This window comes from Auxenochlorella protothecoides (genome assembly GCF_000733215.1).
Source record: "Auxenochlorella protothecoides strain 0710 unplaced genomic scaffold scaffold7, whole genome shotgun sequence".
In the NCBI taxonomy this organism is placed as follows: domain Eukaryota; kingdom Viridiplantae; phylum Chlorophyta; class Trebouxiophyceae; order Chlorellales; family Chlorellaceae; genus Auxenochlorella; species Auxenochlorella protothecoides.
The window spans coordinates 96,567-117,641 of record NW_011934487.1 but is presented as its reverse complement, the minus strand read 5'-3'; the positions used below and the strand labels follow the sequence as shown (position 1 = coordinate 117,641).

The following is a 21,075-nucleotide window of genomic DNA, read 5'->3' as shown; positions in this document are numbered from 1 at the left end:
GAGAATTCCTCCCCCACCCCCCACCAGGGGAGACTGCCCCTACCTTGCAGGGTGTGGGGCAAGGTGTCTAAATACCAGCACGGCCTTCAATGCCAGGCCTCCTGTCCATGGCCGCTGCTCTGCTGCAGGCCAAGCGCAGCGGCCCCGTCCCACGGCGCGGCGGCCTGCGGGCCGGGTGCCGCCGGTAGGCCGAAGCCGTGCGTGGGAAGCAGGTCCTGCCCCACCTGCGGCGAGCCGTGCCGCAGGCCGTGCCCAATCTGCGGCGAGCTGTGGCGCAGGGACACACCCGCCCCGCCCCAGAAGTCGGCGGCGGCGGGGTCGAGGCGGCCGCCGGGCCCGGGCCCGCCGCCGTAGCGCAGCGCGGGGGGCGCGGAGGGGCGCTGCAGCGCGGCGCACTCGCTCGACGCCCGCCCCAGCGCGCCCAGGTCCCCGGGCAGGCTCCCTGCGCCGCCCAGCCGGGACTGCAGTGCGCGTAGCTGCTGCAGCACCGCCAGGCTGTCGCCCGGCGCGGGCGTGCCGCCGGCGCCGGCGTCCTCGCGCAGCGAGAGCATGGCCGCCAGCGCGGCCAGCGCCTGCGGGTCGCCGCTGGGCGCGCCGGCGGAGCCGGACAGGCGCGGCGTGGGCACGCTGCCGGAGCCCTGCGTGGAGGGGGGCGGCGTGCCGTCCAGCATGCGCGCCAGCCCCGCCACCTGGTCCGGGGAGAAGGGCAGGTGGTGGTGGTGTTGAAGGGCGGGGGCCGACTGGGCGAGCAGCGGCGCGCTGAGTCGCGCGGAGCGCGGCGCGGGGCCGGCCGGCAGCCCCTGGTGCTCCAGGTATGGCAGCAGGGGCGGGGCCCCGGCGCCGGCGCCGTGCGCGCGCCAGAGCGCGTCGTGGCCGCCGCCGGCGGCGGCCACCGCCGCCGCGGCGTGCATGTCGTACAGGCTGGCGGCGGCGCCGGCGGCCAGCAGGCCCTTCAGCCCGGCGTCAGCGCCGGGCGCGGAGATGGCGGGGCCGGGGAGGGGGGACGCACGCGCCCCGGCGCCCACCAGCGGCTCCTGCTGGTAGCGCATGACCAGGGGTTTGAGGCCTGTCAGCGCGGGCACCACCACGCCGTCCAGGGCCGCCATGGCGCTGGCCGCGCCGGCCATGTCGCCAAAGTTGACAAAGGCGTAGGCCTTGAGGGGGAAGACGCGCACCGAGTCCACGCGGCCATAGGGCGAGAAGAGGTCCACCAGGGCCTGGTCGGAGGGGCGCTGGTTGATGTTGCCCAGCCAGAGGTGGCGCGACGCGGACAGCGGCCCGCGCGCAGAATCGCCCGGCGCGGCCAAGCCCTCGCGCTCCCCCGGCGTCTCACCCGCCGGCTTGTACCGCATCTTCAGCTGCTTGCCCCCGGACAGCGCGGGCACCACCTGGAGCATGGGATGGGGGGGGGGGGGTGGAGGCAGGGGTGGGGGGGGGCGGGGAGGGCGCGAGGGGGGGGGGAAGGCATGAGGAGACCAGGCAACCCTGCCCAGATGCGCAAGGACGAGATGCTGGAGGAGGAGAGCAGGGCAACCCTGTGCTCGGCATCCACTCCCCTGGTGCGCCAGCAAGCGTGCAGACGGCGAGCACACCACGACCTGGATGATACCGCCCCTCATTCACCTCCACACCCACGCCACTGCCCAGCCCGTGGGACCGATGGGCCTCCCAGGCCCTTTTGAGGCATTGCCCGCCGAGTCATCATCATCGCAGGCAACAGAACGAGACCACGACATGCCGCACCCTCCGGGCCCTCCCATGCACGCACCGTGTTGTTCAAGGCGTTGAAGGCCGCCACGGCGTCAGCGAGGCGCTCAAACTTGACAAAGGCGTAGCCCAGCGGCCCGATGCGGGCGGGGAAGACGGCGGCGTCGAGCAGGGGGCCGAAGCGCGCCAGCACGCCTTGGAGCGCCTTGGAGGTGGTGGCGGAGGTGATGTTGCCCAGCCAGATGCGGGGGCTGGGCTCCTGAGACCCGGCCTTGTCGGCGCCGGACCTGCACAGGAAGGCGTGAAGGCGTGTGTGCCAGCACGGGTGCACGGGCGCGACTGTACCATCGGCAGGCTTCACACACACCGCCCGCGGGGACGGCTTGGTCTTCACAGACCAGGCAGCTGGTGCGTGGCCGAGGTTGTGCGGTGCCGAGCCCCTCCGGGGGTCCAGGCAGGGGCCCAAGGTCAGGGCAGTCGCGAGGGCTGAGGGCCCCGCGTGGGAACATCCGCGTGCTGGACGGCGGGCACCTCTGCTGGGCCCCAAGGGGACTTGCACCCCGGGCTCCCCTTGGCACGAACCACCCGCTTCCCCCTTCCACAGTGAACCCCAACCCCACACACCTGTCGTCCAGGTTGTCGCTGAGCACACCCTCCTCGCCCAGGCCGAGAGCCCTCAGCTTGGCCCCGGCCTTGTTGACGGGGCGGTACTTGAGCAGGAGCTGCCTGTCGCCCGTGAGCTCGGGGATCTGTGATGGCGGAGGGCGGGGGGAGGGTGTTTGGATGGGCCTACAAGCAGCAGCCATCAGGAAGCGACGGGGCTCAGTGGAGACCCCCAGGAAGAGCTTGGCGCCTGGAGCCTGGGCGTCGCACAGGGATCCGCCCCCCTCCTCTTCCACCCCAGCCTCACCACCAGCCCCTGCAGCGTGTCCATCGCCGCTACAGCCTCTTCCGTGGTCCTGAAGTTGACAAACGCATACATCCTGCCTGGGAAGGTCACCACATCGTCCACGACCCCAAACCTGGAGAGCGGGATGGCATGAGGAGAGGGGGGGTTGGAGGGAGGGAGGGGGTGCCGCGAGGCCTGCATAGGCCAGTCGGAGCCCATCCCAACCCAAGCAACACCAAGCAACACCCAGCACGGGCCCCTTTTCCCCTCCCATCCGCAGCACACACTTGTCAAAAACTGTCTTCAGGACGGCTCTCGAAATGTGTGTGCTCAGGTTGCCTATCCAGAAGTGTCGGGTCGGGTTGCCGGACTCCACGGCATCATCGCCCGGATCGGTGTCCATCGCCGGCCCGTCCGCGTCCGAGGCCTGCTCCTCCGAGGAAGGCTCCTCCTGGCTGTGGGCGGTGCCGTTCCGGAGGCAGCCAGGGCCGGGGGAGGCATCCGCGGGTGCCACGGGCCAGAGACCCTTGGAGTCGCTGGGCCGGGGACCTCGAGGGGTCCCGCCGGCTGAGGGGAGCCTAGGACTCGTGTATGACGCGGAGAGGCTGCGCATGGACAGGGTGGAGAAGGGGGATGGCCTGACACCAAGGCAGGCTTCCTCGCCGACGACTGTGGCAGGAGCTTCGCCGCTGCCGTACTGTTCCGAGCTGGACTGGCTGCTCTGCAGTGTTGATACATCCGTTTCTTCTTGGAAAGGGCCCTGGGGTGTGTGGTGGAAGGCACGAGTGGAGGAGGGGACGGGCAGGGGGCGGGGGGAACCCCGGAGTCCGGGCACGCGGTCCTCCACCTGCTTGGTCCGAATGATCGTGGCGCAGGGCGACGAGCCCACCATCTGTCCGACAGGCCGCGAAAGACAACGTCCCAGACCCCAGAAACATCTCACCGGCATATCAAGGTAATTTACGAGCGCCGACGCCTTGCTGCGGCACTGGACTCGGCCTGGATGGCTGGCTTTGCCGTGCCGAGGGCTGCGCCGCTCGCGACCGTCGACACTCTTGCGGGATGGAGGGGGATCTCACAGCTTGTCGCACGATCCCAACCGGATGAGCTTCATTTCAAAGCTCCGTCCCTCGACTTGCGCGGTGCTGCCCTCCTGTACATACACAGGCAGGATCAGAGATGCCAGGTTTCACAGCAGGCTCAAGCCGCGAGGCACGTGTGCGCGGAGGGGGGCGTCCGGGGGCTGGAGCGCCGGACGTTATCCCGAATGTCTGTCTCAGGTGTCCAACTGCCCTGAGCTGGGTCCGGCCGCTCCAAATTATGCACGGCAAAAATTGGTCGAGTATCGGTGGAACCCATTGCAGCCATAAAAGATTGCGCCCGGGTCGAACTGATTTCCCGTATCTCAGGGCAGTGCGAGCCCCGGTGTGCACCCTCCCGGCAGCGGTAATTCACAACGTGCCGGCATGCAGGACACGGGCACTGGCAGCGGGACAGGCCAGGGACTCCAGCAACGGCTTCGCGACGGGCCGGGGTGTGCGCCAGGGCAAGGCAGGCCAGCGCCCAGCCAGCACTCGCCAGGCCTCGCCGGCACAGGCGAGACGCCGCGGTCAGCCGCGGTCTCGGTGGGGCACGCCGTTGGGGAGCGCCGCACGCTCTATCGCCAGCCACTGTGCCTGCCGCCTGGTGGCGGCCGCAGCCTCGGCGTCCTGTGGAGAGGGGGGTTTGCGGTGGGGGCCGTGTCAGGCAGTGGCACGGCACAAGGCGTTTCCGGGGGCAGGCTGCATGCCTGTAGGCGCAGTGGTTTCACGTGCCCACCCCCGCATGCTGCCATGCGGGAGTGCCTGCCGCGGCGTCTGAGGGCGCCCGTGCCCTGGGGCGCTGCCGGCTCTACCCTCCAGCGGATTGGGAGCCCGCCAGTCTCACTGCCTCCCCACTGGACATGCCACGCTTCTCGCCCGCCACGAACCCACCCCTCGGGCTGCCAGCTTGCGCAGGCAGGAGTCGTACAGGCTGCGATCCATCTCCTGGAACATCTTGCGCACGTTCAGCGTCAGGCTGCAAGTGGGTGGGCGGGTGCATTTGTGAGATGGCGCGCCCCGGCCGGCGCCGAGTAAGGAGCGCACGGGCCCAGTTGCGGTCCCCAGACGGTCCCTCGCCAGCCACCCAAGCAGTCCGCACCCCAATGTCAAACCCCCTCCCCCCCCCCCCAAAGGGCTAACCGTCCCCTCTCCTCCTCCACCCACCTGTGCACCGTCGAGTTCCAGTGGTGCGCAGCGTTGTCCTCCAGCGCCGCCAGCACCAGGGGCAGCACCACCTCCTTGTGCTGCGCGACCTGTGACACGATGACGTCGTTGTTCCAGAGGAACAGCGACCGCTCCGCAACCTGGAAGTGGCTGGAGGTCAGGCACCGCGCGATGCGGCGGAACAGGGGCTCCATCACCTCTGCAAACTCAGGAGCCTGAAGGAAGAGGAGGGGGGGAGGTTAAAGGGGGGTAATAGCTGGGAAGAGGGGGGGGAGGGTAATAATCGTGAAGGGGAAGCTGGATGGAGACCCAACCGACATGGGTTCGATGGCCAACAGGCACTGGATCGAAAGCCACCACGCTGGCTCAGACGCCGCATCAGTGCTCTGGGAAGCCCATGCGCTGCGGCCAACCACCCCGCGTCCCTGGGTATACCCACCTGGGTCCACTCGAGCACTTCTTCCAGCTCCCCGAGGAACAGGACCTCCTTGTGCGAGTTGGTGATGGGCCAGAACTTGAGCAGCCCCTGGATCACAGGCACCGCCAGCCGGCTGTCCTTCTCCACAAACTGTGAGGATGCGGAGGGGGCCAGGATTTTGGGGGGAGGGCCCTTGCAGTGAAGTGCACACCTCGCAGCGAGGACCCAGCGGGTGGGCACGCAGGGCAGTGCAGCTCCTCTGCACCCCTCTCCTAGCCCATGCCCATTTCCCAAAGGGATGGGGCAGCCAATCTGATCCTCCGGCCCCTCCCCAGGCTGACCGCTCCCCACATCCTTCCACCCCACCTGTGTTATGCAGTATGAGAGCTGCTGGTGGTACTGAGGCAGGCTCTTGGGTTTGTGCAGCGGCATGAGTGCGCGCGTGAGGAAGCCCTTGTGCTCCTCCTTCAGGGGCAGGGCGAAGCCGTTGATGATGCTGCCCAGGATCTCCAGCAGCTCTAAGGGTGGGGGGTGGGGGTGGGGGGGTTTGGAGCGTGAGGCGGCCGGTCCCTGGGGAGAGAGGGAGAATGGACGCCCGCAGCAGGTGGCTGTCCCCCGGGCAGCACCCCACTCCACCGCTCAGCCTATCCCCTCCCAACCGATGCACACCAAACCCCGTGTCCCCCTTGACCCCTGCCTCCTCCCAACAGACACACACTTTCAAACATACACACCCAGACACACCTGCGATGCCGTTGTGACGCTCGGTCTCGAAAACAAACCGGTAAAACACAAAGTTGATGGCCTTGCGGATGAAGGGCCGGTGCACCATGAACTTGCCATACACCCGATGCAAGATGGTCTTCAGGTAGTCCCGTTCCCGTGGGTCCTCTGCGGCGCAGCATCGGTGTGATGGGGAGGAGGAAGTGAGCTCTGAGACACTCCTGAAACCATGTGCAAGGACGAGGCAGCGGCACTCGCCACCCACACCGCCGCATGGCAAGCACACCGGGAGGCCCACTCGCAGTACGCCCATGTACCACTGCGGGGTCGCCTGTCGCGATGCTGCGGCGTGGCGCACAGGCATCGGGACCTCCGTTTGCCGTGTATCCGCCCCGAGAACACAGCCAACACCCCCCCTTCCCCCCCTCCCTCCATGCTCCACCCCCGCACGCACCCGAGTCGAAGAGGTCCAGGAGCCTGACGACGAATTGCTGGTCGATGTAGCGCTTGGCGGTCTTGGCGTCGGTGTCGCCCGACACGACATACCGCAGCAAGAACTCGTACACGATCTGGAGGTGGGGCCAGGCCGGCTCCAGGTTGGGTTCTTCCTCCTCCGCGTCAAAGGCGTCAGGGCCGTGCTCGCGCGCGGGGGGCAGCGCGCGGAAGAGGTTTGCGGCCAGCATGCCCACGATGTCCGGCGCCAGCGCGTCCTTGAACTTGCCGGAGCCGGAGTTGACGTGGTCCACCAGCTCCAGCAGCGTCGCGCGCTTCACCTCCTTCTCGTGCACGTGGGAGGCGGGGTCGCTGAAGTCAAAGGTGAACGAGCAGAGGTGGAGCTTGGCCACAAACAGGGCCTCTGGGGAGAGAGGGAGAATGGACGCCCGCAGCAGGTGGCTATCCCCCGGGCAGCACCCCACTCCACCGCTCAGCCTATCCCCTCCCAACCGATGCACACCAAACCCCGTGTCCCCCTTGACCCCTGCCTCCTCCCAACAGACACACACTTTCAAACATACACACCCAGACACACCTGCGATGCCGTTGTGACGCTCGGTCTCGAAAACAAACCGGTAAAACACAAAGTTGATGGCCTTGCGGATGAAGGGCCGGTGCACCATGAACTTGCCATACACCCGATGCAAGATGGTCTTCAGGTAGTCCCGTTCCCGTGGGTCCTCTGCGGCGCAGCATCGGTGTGATGGGGAGGAGGAAGTGAGCTCTGAGACACTCCTGAAACCATGTGCAAGGACGAGGCAGCGGCACTCGCCACCCACACCGCCGCATGGCAAGCACACTGGGAGGCCCACTCGCAGTACGCCCATGTACCACTGCGGGGTCGCCTGTCGCGATGCTGCGGCGTGGCGCACAGGCATCGGGACCTCCGTTTGCCGTGTATCCGCCCCGAGAACACAGCCAACACCCCCCCTTCCCCCCCTCCCTCCATGCTCCACCCCCGCACGCACCCGAGTCGAAGAGGTCCAGGAGCCTGACGACGAATTGCTGGTCGATGTAGCGCTTGGCGGTCTTGGCGTCGGTGTCGCCCGACACGACATACCGCAGCAAGAACTCGTACACGATCTGGAGGTGGGGCCAGGCCGGCTCCAGGTTGGGTTCTTCCTCCTCCGCGTCAAAGGCGTCAGGGCCGTGCTCGCGCGCGGGGGGCAGCGCGCGGAAGAGGTTTGCGGCCAGCATGCCCACGATGTCCGGCGCCAGCGCGTCCTTGAACTTGCCGGAGCCGGAGTTGACGTGGTCCACCAGCTCCAGCAGCGTCGCGCGCTTCACCTCCTTCTCGTGCACGTGGGAGGCGGGGTCGCTGAAGTCAAAGGTGAACGAGCAGAGGTGGAGCTTGGCCACAAACAGGGCCTGGCGCTCGCCTGGGGAGACATCCCGGAACGAGGGCAGCGGTTCTGCAGGAGAGGGGGAAGGGGGGAGCCACTGAGGACCGATGACCCTAAGCCTGATCGGCCTGCACCCCCACCGGCCCTGGGAGACAGCTTTCCCACACCATGCACCCGGTTCCCAGTTTTGAGCCCCGATCCAAGCGCCGATGGGCGGCCTGCACTCGCCTGCATACCGCCGCTGCATTTCCTCCTCAGTCAAGGCAGGGAACCCGTGCCCAGGATCCGTTTCGGGGACCCCTCCCCGGCCCGATGTGCTGGCCACCGGTCCCACAGCATGTCGAGGGGCCTGGCCGGGGGGCGGGGGGGCTGTGGAGGCGCCCACGGGTCCCGGTGCTGTCCCACTGACCCCGACCCCAGCACCGCTGTCGGGCTTCCCGCTCTTGGGCGTTCCCCCCGCCAGCTTCAGCTTCATTGATCGCAGGAGCCCGGAGCTCATGGTATCCAGTGCGGGCCTCAGGGCATGGCCTCACCCCCTCCCCCGGTCCACTGTGCCAGCTGGGCGAGGCGTGATGGCGAGGGGGGTGGGGGATTGGGCACAGTGGTCTCCGGGAGCTCAGAGATGGCAGGAATGAGCACCCTGGTTGGCAGGGACACAGAGGCAAGGCTGGGCTGGGGGGGATGGGGTGGGGTAAGGGTCCGTGCCTCACGAAACAATCCATGCTACACCGAGGGGCCTCCCGGCTTTCCTCCATCAGTACGGGATGCCTGGCCGGGGCCCTGGACTCCCTGAACGCCTGGCAAGCTGGCTCCCAGTCTCAGCCAACCGCCCCGTTGCCATCCAGTCATTACTGCAAGATCGCGCTCGTCTCCCGCAGCTGCCGCCGGCCGCCCAGGGCTGCCCCGAGAGGCGAGGGCGACACCCCCCGGTCCCTCCTCCCCGGCCCTGCCCCGTAAGCGCATCGATCCAGCCTCTTGCCTCCCCACACGACCCCTCATCCCCTGGAGTGAGGCGATGCCGCATCGCCATGACCCCTGTTGCCAGGCGGTGGTGCTGGCCGGGGCCTCCGGCTCCCGCCTGCACCCCCTGAACTCCGGGGGCACGCCCAAGGTGCTGCTCCCCGTGGCCAACCGCCCCCTCCTCTCCTTCCCCCTGCGCACCCTGGAGGAGGCCGGGGTGGCGGAGGTGCTGGTGCTGTGCGAGGGCGACGCCGCGGCCTCCGCGGTCCAACACTGGCTGGCCGGCTACTCGGGCGCCCTGGCCGTGGAGGCGGTGCGCGTGACAGAGGGCAGCAGCCCCGTGGAGGCGCTGCGCGGCGTGCGCGACCGCCTGCGTGCGCCGCACGTCGTGCTGCTGTCAGGGGACGTGGTGACGGAGGTGCCGCTGCAGGCGCAGCTGCTCACGCACCGATTGCGCGGCGCGGCGGTGACGCCGCTGCTGGCGCGCCGCCGCGAGTCCGCCGCGGCGGAGACCAAGCCCGGCCAGGCGCCCAAGAACGTGGACTACGTGGGCTTGACCGCCGACGACGGCCTGGCCTTCTACCTGCACTCCCCGGACCGCGCGCGGCAGCTGCGCATCCCGCAGCGCGTGGTTGACCGCGTGCCGTCGCTGACGCTGCGCACCGACCTCACCGACATGCACGTCTACGTGTTCCAGACCGAGGCGCTGCGCGCCGTGCTCGCCGCCCGCCAGGACCTGCACAGCCTGGAGGTGTGGGGAGGTGTATGTGTGTGTGATGGAGGATGGGAGGAGGTTCCCCCTCGGGGTGTGCCTGCCATGGAGCCTCTGCATGTCGCGTGCCACATGCCCCGCCAAGCCCACACACGAGATTGCCAACAGACACAAGCACAGAGACCTCTGCGCCCCGCCCGCCACGCCCACCCGCCCCCGCCCCTTCCCACACACAGGAGCATGTGGTGCCGTACATGGTGCACCAGCAGCTGCGGGGCGGGGGCGGGACGCTTGGCGGCGGCCCCGGCGCCGCCCCCGGCCCCGCCCGCGAGCCGACCATGCGCGCCGCCAGCTCCGCGCTGTCCATGAGCTCGCGCGCCGTCTCCGCCTCGCTCTCCTCCTCGGCCCTGGACGTGTATGGTGACGCGGCGGCCGCCGCCGCATCGGCCGCCGGCTTCCCCGCCGCCGCCGCGTCGCCGCCGCGGCCGGCGCCCGGCCAGGAGGGCATCGCCTGGCGCTGCGCCGCCTTCCTGGCGCCGGAGGGGGCCTACTGCTGCCGCGCCAACTCGCTGCAGGCCTACGCAGAGGTGAACCGCGACGTGCTGGCGGGGGCGCCCGCCGCCAGCCTGCTGCGCGAGGCGCCCAACGCCAAGTACGAGAACTTTGTCCATTCCTCAGTCCAGGTGGGCAAGGCGTATTGGGGACCGAGGGTGCGTGGGTGGAGAGTCCAGGGCAAGGGCGGCTGGGCTGCAAGCCCGAACCCTCCCTTGACCCGGTGCTGATGAAGGAGGCGCCAGTGTCAGCACCCTCTGCACGATGAGAAACTCCCCTCGACCCCCGCCAAGCAGATGGGGTCCAAGGCGGCAGTCGGGGCGGGGTGCATGATCGGCGAGGACGTGGTGCTGGGCGACAAGTCTACGGTCAAGCGCTCAGTCATCGGTCCCAACTGCAGGATCGGCGCAGGCGCCAAGGTGCGGTAGAGGGGTTGCGATGGAGGGCAGGGCGGCGATGGAGGACGTTCTGTGTGCGCACCAATCTCTGCCTTGACCGTCAGGAGGTGTGCGCTGCGATCACTGTGCGCCCCAGCTCCTCAATACAAGACGGGGCCAGGTCCCCCCCTGGCAACCTCCAACCCCCCACCCAAATGACCTCACCGTGTCCAGATCATAAACAGCGTGCTCATGGCAGACGTGACGGTGGAGGATGGGGCGCACGTGCACGGCTCCATCCTGTGCAACAGGGCGGGGGTGGGTGCCGGGGCCAGCCTGAGGGACTGCCAGGTCAGCCCAGAGTTCAGGGTGGGCGAGGGCGCCGACCTGCGCGGGGAGGTGCTGGCCTCCAGCAGATGAAACGAATCAGACAGTGTCTCCTGTATTGTTTTCCTGCCTCGGGCGCCCCTGCCGAGTGCTGCAGCGTGTGTAACAGCGGTTGCCGTTGGAGGGGGGTGCGCAGGGCAGGTATCTTACGATTGCCATCCTTTCCTATGAAACGTCCACGAGCGGAAGCACCTGCTTGCGGGACCCCAGGCACTTCTCCAGCAGATACCACGGCCAGCGCCATGGGCTGCATTGATCACACTTCTGTCAGGTCACCTAATGACATTGCCTGATAGGCTCTGATCCCCCCCCTGCTGGCTCTCGCACCTTCCTTCCAGGCCAGGTCCCTGCTGGTGGGATGAACTTCTACAACACGGGCGGGCGACCGGCCACCTTCGATCCCTTTGATGATCCAAGAGGTTTCAGGTAGCTTGAGGCGTCCAGGGATCCAGCTGCACACCGAGCGGGCATGGGGGTGTCCGGTCATTCCGGGGTGCGGGACCAGCCCGGGGACAGCTGTTGCCTGCTGTCCCGGAGTGCACATGGGGCATACCACGCTGATCCACGCACTCAAACCCCCCCACAGGAAGCGTCCGAAGAGCATCTTCGTCCGACACAGCGGCAAGCTCAGCGGGCTGGCCGTCCTCTTCCTGACCGCCACAGTGATCTACCTGCACTCCCACCGCCGTACCCTGCACAGCCACCTGGCTGCCAAGGACTACCAGCTGAATGCTATTGTGGAGGAGAAGGAGGCCATATCCCGCACCCTGCGGGAAAAGGACCACAAAGTGAGCGTGAAGACGGTGGAGAGCGAGCACCTGCGGCGCACCATCGAGCGGCTGCAGGAGGAGGTGTCCACCCAGAGCACGCGAGCCCTGGAGGCCACCAGGCTGGCCGAGGAGACCACGCGCGCGTCGGCGGCCAAGATCAAGGCCCTGGAGGAGAGGCTGCAGGCCGACACCGCGCGCTACACGTCCCAGGTGGGGCTTGGACGTGGTTTGCTTTTTTTGGGGTGGGGGTGTCCTGGCAGGGATTGGGTCACCAGCGACCAGGCCATGGCAGGGCAAGGCGGCTGTCATGCGTGATCGAGGCGGGAGCGGCTGCCGCCCCGCGGCTTTGCTGGGTCCTGCAGCGGACCCCGCTTTGGTCCACGGCGGGGATGGGCGCTCCCCTGTCCGAGGCCGCTGTGCGCCCTTGTGCGGTCAAAGTCGGATCGGCCCGGACGCCACTTTGAAAGCCCCACAGCATCAGGCCCCGCTGTGGCCCACCATACATCCTGCTGCACCGACCCAAGCACCGGTTTTCAAAATTGCAGGGCGGGGAGTGCAACGCCCGCCTCGCCACGGCGCTGTCCGAGAAGGCGGCCGCCGACAGCCGGGCAACGTATGCGGAGTCGCTGGCGGCCGCAGCCGAGGGGCGCGCCACGGCCGCCGAGGCGCGCGCGGCCGCCAGCGAGGCGCAGCTCGCGGCCGCCAGGGCCGGCGCCCTCCCCACGCCCCCGGCCGCCGTCCCGGCGCCAGTTGTGCCGGTGGCGCAGGAGGTCCCCGCCGTCCCCGTGCCGGCTGTGCCGGTGCCGGCGACGCCGCTGACCGTGCCGGCCACGCCGCTGACCGTGCCGGCCACGCACGACGAGGCGGGGGCGGGCGAGGTCCCGCTGCCGGGCGCGACGACGGGCACGCCAGCCGGTGCCGGGCTGGCGGCCAGCGCCCTGCCCGTGACCCTGGGCCAGTCCGCGGGGTTGCCCGCGGGGCCGACGGAGCCCAACCCCTTTGTGGCGCGGGCGGGTGGGGTGCCCCAGCAGGCGCAGCAGCAGCAGCAGGGGCCGGCCCCGCCGGCCCACCCGGCGCGGCAGACCGTGGAGGCACACATGGCGCGGCACCACCACCGCCTCAGCATGCTGGAGACGGCCATGGGGCACGAACGGCGGGAGGGGGAGGAGGAGCCGCAGGAGGACCCCTTTGCCAAGCTGCCCTGACCGCGCCAGGCCTGGGGAAGGCCCGCTCATCATGTGGTTCGTGGCTCTGTTGCAAAGGCCTGGACGCAAGAGTGAGGGGCTTGTGAGGAGGGGGGAGAGGGGGTGACAGGTGCAGAGGAGTCCCGCCGTGCACGCGCAGCATTCGTCACCAGGGCGCCGGATCGGCGGGTCGGGGCGCCGCGTGACGGAGACAGGTGGTTGGGCCTCGAGACACAGGGGGGGGCGGAATCCTGTGGGACATCGGGACCCAGGCGTCTCTACATCTCTCGGAAATAAGAGATCTCGAAGCCCAAAAGGTTACCAGTGCGTCCGTGTGGAGCCGCTGAGTGCCATCTAGGGATATCGCAGGGAGGGTCGCCCCACCGCGACGCACCCACCCCGTCAAGTTCCACTTCAGGGCAACCCACATCCGCTCACCGAGCACTAATAGATTCTACACGCGGCTCAGACATGGTTGGACTCCAGACCATGCCCCCGGACGTGACTCGAGCACTGTTCAGGTGGGGTCCCGGCGCCTGCCCGGGGGAGGTCCGGGCTTGCCAACCCCAGGACTGCCATGCCAGACTGCATACTGCATGACTCACTCTCCATGCCTCCATTCCACAGTGATCTCAGCCCCCGAGAGCTCGTGGGCGTCGCGGCGCAGGTGTGGTGATGGGCGCTGACGGCCAGAACCCCAACCACCTACAATGGCCAAGATGGTGCCGCATTCGCAAACCCTCCCCGCACTCACTCCCTGACCTCAAACCTCCACGCAGTGCCGCTCCTTGGCATGTTCGGCATTCGAACCCGACCTGTGGGAGAGGCACTGCAGGCAGAGATGGCCGAATGTCGGGTGGGGAGCGCATGGAGCCGCCGACCGCATCGGCGACTGGTGCTCAACCTTCCGCCGGCGAGCTGCGATGCCGATTGGGTTTCCCCTGGCCTGCGATGCCATAGCGGGCGTGACCATACACTGTGCTGAGAGCCCCTGTGCGGCGCAGTCATTCCCTGGCCTCCTCAGGGATCTGGCCACGGTGGCGACATGTATGGAAGGGTGCGCCGGGTCGGCGAATTCGATGGGTGCAGGTCAGGCCCCTGAGAGCTCCCTTTGGCAAAAGCTGCATCCCCTGTCAATAGATTTCAGTTGCTTGGCTCACCAAAGGACCATTGGTATTGCAGGAATAAGCACCTGAGGGACACGCCCGAATTCAGGCTACTGCAAGAGAATATGACCTGGTGGTTGGCGGAACACCCGGGGGTAAGTTGGCCAGGCGATGACTGTGGTGTGGGGAGGTGCTGAGCATGCGAGGGTCCATCTCGTGCTCTTGGATCAAGAGATACCTCTCACTTCTCAGTCCCAAGGGTTGACATTGTGTGTCATTCCAGCACCCCACCTGTGTCATCCCAGGTTGTTATGGCCACCTTTCGCCGCTTGAGTGCAGCCCCAGAGAGCGCTTCCCATTCACATGCCTGGCATGGTCAAGCAGGCTCCCTGCTGACCATCCTGCAATGGCTGAAGGTGAGGCCTGGAACCTTTGCAACCCAGACATCACGATGATGTACAGCATGCTAAGCATCCCTGAACCTCTCCGCTCCTTTATCCTCCATGCAATGGACTGCCCTTTCAGGAACACAAGCTTCTGGCACGGCTCCATCCATCCGTCTCAGACAGGATCCAGTCCGAGACCCTGCTCCTCCAGCGACAAGTCTGCGCAGCGGTGGGTATTTACTGGGGCGTTCATTTTAAAGAGAATATAGGGTCTGTCCGTAGCATTGAAAATTCACCTTGAACCAATTGCCGCACCACTATCCAAATCCCATGCGCACACGCAGGCATAGGCAAGTAAGAGTCACGCAAACTTGGGAAAAGGGTTGCTGATGGACTGTTGTCATCTCGCAATTGGAATTTGAGGCGGGTAAACTTCACCTGACGATGTCCTAATCATCTGTAATGATTCGATGTATGAAACTTGCGGAAGGTAGATACAGAGGGCTCTTGAGTAGAATAGCAGTGGGAGCAGAGGCTTGCCGTGGGCGATGCACGCACGTGGATCCAACCTCGCGTGTTTTCCCACCCACCTCCACCATAAGCACGGCATACGTCCATCAAGCGATTGTAAAGCACTGATGCCAATTACTAGTCTTTCACCGGCTCTGCATGCTGGTGATCAAGACCCTGCGGGGCCAGCGGTATGAGGTGGTTTCGGAGGAGGCCCCCACCATTCGTGATGTGAAACGACTGCTGGCTGTGCAGCATGGCGCTCCCTCCCTGCAATTGTTTTACAAGGTTGGAGGGCACTTGTAGCGAAATGGATCCAAAGCCATCACGTCCTGTTTCATGGTCATGAGTCGGATGTTCACGTCCGTCTGACATGTTGTCCTCCTCTCCATGCAGGGCATGCGCCTGCCAGACGACCAAGCCATTGCCGACCTCAAGCTGGGGCCCCTGGACACTCTTGTGAGCACTCCCTTCCTCGATGCTTTCTGAGGAGTGCTTCAATGCCAGGGACGCCATTGCTTGACACCACCATCCCCCCCTGCAGGCGGGGATCCCCAGTCGAGGGGCAGGTCGGGTGCAGGCGGAACCCAATCATCTTGGGAATGGCCAGACAGCCAGCCCCTGCCCTGCAGTGATTCAAGTGACGAGTGAGCCAGTCTGTGAGATACCTGGCGACTCTGCCACAGCTCCGGCCTCAGCCTCCCCGCCTGCCTCCCCCACGTCGCTAGACACATTGCTGCCCGGGTACCTCTCCCGCCCCGGCGTTTCCCCCGCCAAGTTGCTGCGGAGGTCTGTGGGGCCCGGCAGCACCGCCAGCGCGGGCCATGCCGTGAGCCGGTCAGCGCCTTGGCCTGACGCCCGCCCTTCAATGGGAGAGGAACTGCGGCGCCACGCCAGTGAGGCGGGCGAGGCCAAACTCCAAGCGGAGGAGGGGTCTGGCTCTGGCCCCCTTGGCGCTAATGCAGGGGAGGATGCTGACGTGGAGGCTGTGCGTGCTGAGTTGAGGGTGCAGGGCGTCGCTTTCATGCATGGCGGTGCGGCCGGCGACGACTGCCCCAAAGAGGCATCCCCGGAAGTAGGGTTCAGCCGAGAGACCCTGTTGCGAGAACCGAACCAGTTGAGTGACGACGAGGCCGCTGCGCCGCTCGCCGCCGACCCGTTTGACAACAGTGGCAAGGTCAGGGATGCGGAGAGCGCTGCATTGATCGCCGCCATGGTACTGCCCCGTGAAGCTCATCGCTTGGAGTGGGCATTCTCTGTGCTGACCAATGTCGTGTCCTTTTTGGACAGGACACACATTCAGGTAGATGGCATTGGCTGCGAGGAGCCCAGGCCTCCTGGAGGGGATTTGCTTTGATCTTGGTGCAGAGGGTCGGGAGGATTGCGGGAGCCTGAGGATGATGACGTGTGAGGATCAGGTGGGCCTGGGGATCCTGAGCTTGTTTCATTATAAAGCACCTTTGCACCTTACGAATCGATCCTCACCTGGTCGCCTGCCTGTTCTTCCACAGCCGTCATGGCGGAGGGTTGCAGCCGGTCTAGCTTCCCTGCAGCTTCCTGGAAACATCACGCTGGAAGATGTCCAGGCCATGGCTACCATCTGCCCGGATGTGCTGTCCCTGCACACCCACCATCGGTGGGTGGGTGCTCTGAACAGGGGATGGTTGCGGGAACGGGCTGGGTGGCTTCAACCGCCCAGAATCTTGCTCCAGCATCAACACCCGCCTGCCCATTCTCTTTTGTGCTCCCTGCGTCAGGCTGAGAGAACAGGATCAGGTGGACGGCTGGAAAGGGACGCGCGGCAGCGAGGCGCTCACCGCCATGCAGGAGAGCCTGGGCGCCGCCCGCCAGGCAGAGGCAGCGTCTGGCGAGGCGGGGGGGTCCATTCCGAACCCCATGCAGGCATGTGGATGCTTCAGAAGACGAGGGATGGATGATCTGGGCCACGCAATGTTAGGAAAGGGCTCCGACTATGGCATACCCCAACCCCAGGTGGCATGCGCACACCCCTCGATCAACCACTCTAGCACCAACACTGCCCCAGATCCCCACTGATGGGGCCGGCGCTGTGGTGGGGGGCGTGGCCGGCAGTGATAGCGAGGCGGAGGGCCTCATCCTAAGTGTCGTGGACGTCGGCCGGTGGGTGTGGGCGCTGGTGCGGTGCTGCAGGGCTGGCCGAGCGGCGTGGTGTGCTTGGCAAGATGTAGGCATCTGTGTGCAACAGCCCCCCTGTGGAACGCATGGCAACTCTGTCTCACACCTAGCTCACCAATCGCCCCAGCGTGACGTCCAAGGGCGGCATACCGCCCGGCTTCCTGGAGCGCATGCGCCAAGCGGAGCCCTCCGGACAGGATGGCAATGTGGCGGTCGATGCTGGGGCTCTCAATGCGCAGGCCGCTGTCAAAGGTTTGCTCCCAGGCGCTGCGGCGCCGCCGGAAGGGGCTGCATCCGAGGGCGCTGCAGCGGCAGCAGCAGTCGCCGCGCCGCTGCCCGCCCAATCTCCTGCCCTGGTCGCCCGGCCCCGGCGCGGGCGCGTGACCAAGCAGCAGCGTATCGCCTGGGCCTTCAGGTGTGCGCTGGCTCGCGCCGTGCTGGACGCCCAGCGCCTGGCCAGGGGCAGGCGCCAGGTCAGCAAAGTTGATTCGGCCGGTCCCGCCGAGTGGCAGGGGGACCCCACCACGGTGGCGGAGCTGGCGCGGGCCGCCGCTGGCCGCCGGCCTGCAGCAGCCGGGCAGGGCGCCGCCGCCGCAGCTGGAGGCCGGCGCCCCGGTGCGCCGCGCGCCCTGCCCTCCACCGTGCGCCTGAACGAGCCCTGCCTGGACCGGGGTGCGCTGGACACAGTGGGGTTCCTGGACCACCTGCGCCGCCTGTCCTGGTACCGGGACCAGGTGGTCCACTGCGAGTGGGTGCCGGCGCGCAGAGCGAGCTTTGCGGAGCCTTCGGGCGGCCTGTCGGGGGCGCTGGCGGCGGCGCTGGCGGCCCAGGGCGTGACGCGGTTGTTCAGCCATCAGGCCCACGCCGTGGACCTGCTGCGCCAGGTGGGGAAATTGGAGGGTAATGGGGAATGGAGGGTGGTGGGTGGAGTCCCAGTGGCAGCCCTGCCTCACGGCAGGCGGGGTGCCAGGACCTTCTGAGGCTCCTGGGCCACTGCTGCGACCCACTCCCTGCAGGGCCAGCACACCGTCATCGCAACTTCCACCGCGTCCGGCAAGTCCCTGTGCTACAACGTACCCATCCTGGAGGCCATCGCCGCGGACCCATCCGCCACCGCCATCTACATGTTCCCCACCAAGGCACTGGCCCAGGTGGGTGGTCGGGTGGAGGGCGGGCAATCCTGTCGCTGTGTCCAATTGCGGAGCACGAAATGCCCCGACGGGCATGAGCACCTTGCACATGCACACCATGATGCTGGGCCAGCTCAGCCTGATGCGCAATCCCTCGCCTGCATCGCCGGCGTCGCGCGCAGGACCAGCTGAGGGCGCTGCGCACGCTTTGTCAGCGCGTCTTCGGGGACGCCGCTCCGGCGGTGGAGGTATACGACGGCGACACGCCCAAGAGCGAGCGGTGAGGTCGGCGTGGGCTTGCGCTGAGGTGGTCAGGTTGCTTGCTGGGAAAGGGACCGGTCTGACGTGCGGGTGGCGGCGATTCGCAGCAGGCACACTGCGGAATTGGTTGAGCTGGTCCGTGCAACGCGCCCAGGTGTGCACGCTTGGTGCCTGCCCAGAATGTCATCAACATCCTCAGCACCCCACCGCCCCCTACCTCCTCTATCCCAGGGGTCCTATCCGAGACCGAGCGCGGTTGCTCATCACCAACCCCGACATGCTACACATGAGCATCCTCCCCGTGCATGGCCAGTTTGAGAGCCTGCTGCGTGGCCTGCGATATGTGGTACTGGACGAGGGGCACGCCTACAAAGGTGCGGGAATGGGGGGCGGGGCAGGAATCCGGTGATACAGAGCTTGAGGGTTGGGAACTCGCGCGCATCTGGCTTCCTCGCCTCCTTCACTCCAACCAAGGCAGAGCAAATGGAGCGTGGCTGGTCGCATCCCCATGCCCGCACACCCTGCCGAGCAGGTGTGTTTGGCGCGCACTCTGCCATGGTGGTCCGGCGGCTGCGGCGGCTGTGCGCCCGCCTCTACGGCTCCAACCCCACCTTTGCCGTGACCACCGCCACGGTCGCCAACCCGGAGGAGCATGCCGCCCGGCTGCTGGGGTCTCAGGAAGTTCATGGTGAACTGGGGCGGTGGCGAGATGGACGCGTCTGAGGCACCGGTTCAAACATAAACACTTGCTGGGTGTGCTGCACGAGCGTGCCCGTGCCTGCTTCATGGCTGCACAGACTAAACACCCTCACACCCCTCCCCATTGCGGCGCTGTGTCTTCCAGCGGTCCTGGAGGACGGGTCGCCGCATGGTCCGCGCTGCTTTGTGCTGTGGAACCCCCCCCTCACCCATGTGCGGCGCGTTGGTGGATGGTGAAGTGGGGAGAGCACCCGTGGCATGTAACCATGGTGCAGCGTGGCAGGCTCTTTGGCTCGGTACTTGTTGGCTCCTTTGCTTCTCTGCCTAATATCAACCAGCTTCTTGCCATATACATGCTGCAGCCACCTGGGGCCACCAGTGAAGGTGGTGTGGTCGCCACCAGGGGGACGCTGAACCCCATCCTCTCCAGCAAGAGGGCACGGGAGGAGGTTGCGCGGCAAAATAAACGGTTGGTAAACCAGCAGCGACGAGCAGGTGAGAGGAGAGGGGGGGAGCGGAGGCAAGGTGGCCGTCATACCACCTCGCTTTGACAGGACCGAGATTGCAGCAAGGGCCTCTTCACCTGGCAGCCTGTACACTCATTGCATCCTATCCCGCGCTGGGCCTTGCGACCAAGCAGGCACCCAGCTGCAAGAGAAGGCGGGCATGACGGAGGCCGAGTGGCTGGCAGCCGTCGCGATCGGGAGGAAGCGGGGCTTGGCGGATGAGGACGTGGGGCCGCGGCCAGTGCCAGGGGCGAGGGTGCAACACGATTCTGGGTCGAGCCCCAGTATGCAGCCCAGCCCAGCATCCAGTGAGTGTGCTGGGTGCGAAGAGGGAGGGTATGTGAGAGGCTCTGTATAAGCAATCTCAATGGATCCCTCGCGCCAGCCATGCAACCTCCTGACAACGGAGCCTTCCCCCACCCCGGCACATGGCAGGTGCACAGGCAGGGCCCAGCGCCACCAAGTCCGATCTGGCAAGTACCCCCCAGGGAACGTCAGGACGTCAAGGCCCCAGGGGCGAGCCCGTGCGGCCCCTGCGCATCCGGTCTGGGGGTGGCCTGCGGGCCTCCATGCAGCGCTTGGCCGGCAGCGCGGACCCCGCTTCCCGGCGGCAGCTGCGCGGCAGGGGCGTTGTGCTCGAGGGCGGGGCCGGGGACGACCGCGCCCACCTGCCCACCTCCCAGGACTGGAAGCATCACACCCTGGTGTGTGGGCGTGCGGGCATCCTGCCGATGGGTCCATGGGGAGGAAGCATGCACCCCATCTCCTGCACTGCGGGGCTCAATGCATGGCGATCATACCCTGTGGGGCTCAAACCCTGAGCAGGTAAACCCCCTGTCATGAGGCCTCAGCTGCCATCGCCCCCCGCATGCATCCCCAGGCGCAGACGCGGGCCCGCCACGGCGCGGCGGGGGTGCTCCAGGAGAACCGGCGCGGCAGCCCCATCATGGAGCTGAGCTGCCTGCTGGCGGAGGCGGTGCAGCACGGCCTCCGCACCCTGGCCTTCTGCATGACTCGGTGGGGCCTGCTGAGGTTGGGGATGGGAGGGGGGAGGGGATGGGAGGGGGAAGGGGATAGTGTGAGGGTCTGGTCGTGCGACGTGATGGCGGCTGCAGCGGCACATTCCCAGTCCATACCACATGGGACCCCCCCTGTGCCAGCCTCGGGCCTGCTCATGCACCCCGCCCTCCTCTGCATTCAACATGAACAGCAAGGTGTGTGAGCTCGTGACCGCCTACGTGCGTGAGATCCTCCAGCACACTGCCCCCGGGCTGGAGGAAAGCATCGCCGTGTACCGAGCGGGGTACAGGTGAGGGTCCAGATGCAAGGTAGTTCATGGTGCAGGCAGTGAAGAGGGAGGTTGGACAGGGTTTGGGAAGGGCTGCTGCTGGAGGCCTGCGTCGGGGTGGTGTCCATCCTTCCAGCCTCTCCCACTTCTTCCCTCGCTCCCATTCCCCCTTGGTCGCCCCCCACCTCCCCCCTCCCCATCACCACTCCCAGCCCCCAGGAGAGGAGGGAGGTGGAGCAGGCGCTGCATGACGGGCGCCTGATGGCGGTGGC

At 67.0% G+C, this 21,075-nt stretch overlaps 6 protein-coding genes across 6 annotated transcripts; 3 read left to right on the top strand and 3 right to left on the bottom strand.

Moving 5' to 3' along the window:
* Positions 1-1,777: 1,777 nt before the first annotated feature.
* On the bottom strand, positions 1,778-1,963 carry F751_5772 (hypothetical protein; the record flags this gene model as incomplete). The annotated part of the gene is made up of 1 exon (XM_011404085.1): positions 1,778-1,963. A coding segment is annotated over one exon (186 nt), but the record flags the coding sequence as incomplete, so codon positions are not given.
* Positions 1,964-2,512: 549 nt separating this feature from the next.
* Positions 2,513-3,209, bottom strand: F751_5771 (Flowering time control protein FPA; the record flags this gene model as incomplete). The annotated part of the gene is made up of 2 exons (XM_011404084.1): positions 2,513-2,729; positions 2,884-3,209. The coding sequence occupies 2 exons, from the start codon at positions 3,207-3,209 to the stop codon at positions 2,513-2,515; spliced, it is 543 nt and encodes a 180-aa protein (XP_011402386.1).
* A 997-nt stretch (positions 3,210-4,206) lies between these two features.
* F751_5770 (Serine/threonine protein phosphatase 2A 59 kDa regulatory subunit B' eta isoform) lies at positions 4,207-8,320 on the bottom strand (the record flags this gene model as incomplete). The annotated part of the gene is made up of 10 exons (XM_011404083.1): positions 4,207-4,305; positions 4,570-4,654; positions 4,843-5,057; positions 5,282-5,410; positions 5,627-5,778; positions 6,005-6,151; positions 6,438-6,839; positions 7,014-7,160; positions 7,447-7,890; positions 8,245-8,320. 10 exons carry the CDS (start codon positions 8,318-8,320, stop codon positions 4,207-4,209), a joined length of 1,896 nt encoding a protein of 631 aa, XP_011402385.1.
* Positions 8,321-8,836: 516 nt separating this feature from the next.
* Positions 8,837-10,842, top strand: F751_5769 (putative translation initiation factor eIF-2B subunit gamma; the record flags this gene model as incomplete). Its single annotated transcript, XM_011404082.1, has 4 exons — positions 8,837-9,532; positions 9,994-10,176; positions 10,342-10,464; positions 10,657-10,842. The coding sequence occupies 4 exons, from the start codon at positions 8,837-8,839 to the stop codon at positions 10,840-10,842; spliced, it is 1,188 nt and encodes a 395-aa protein (XP_011402384.1).
* A 325-nt stretch (positions 10,843-11,167) lies between these two features.
* Positions 11,168-12,784, top strand: F751_5768 (hypothetical protein; the record flags this gene model as incomplete). Its single annotated transcript, XM_011404081.1, has 4 exons — positions 11,168-11,235; positions 11,396-11,789; positions 12,347-12,598; positions 12,671-12,784. The coding sequence occupies 4 exons, from the start codon at positions 11,168-11,170 to the stop codon at positions 12,782-12,784; spliced, it is 828 nt and encodes a 275-aa protein (XP_011402383.1).
* A 2,140-nt stretch (positions 12,785-14,924) lies between these two features.
* Positions 14,925-20,828, top strand: F751_5767 (Putative ATP-dependent helicase HRQ1; the record flags this gene model as incomplete). Its single annotated transcript, XM_011404080.1, has 15 exons — positions 14,925-15,053; positions 15,162-15,224; positions 15,310-15,334; positions 15,494-15,602; positions 16,523-16,671; positions 16,793-16,904; positions 17,047-17,803; positions 17,936-18,070; positions 18,232-18,329; positions 18,542-18,684; positions 18,843-18,998; positions 19,650-19,799; positions 19,951-20,219; positions 20,396-20,532; positions 20,726-20,828. The coding sequence occupies 15 exons, from the start codon at positions 14,925-14,927 to the stop codon at positions 20,826-20,828; spliced, it is 2,535 nt and encodes an 844-aa protein (XP_011402382.1).
* Between the last annotated feature and the right edge of the window lie 247 nt (positions 20,829-21,075).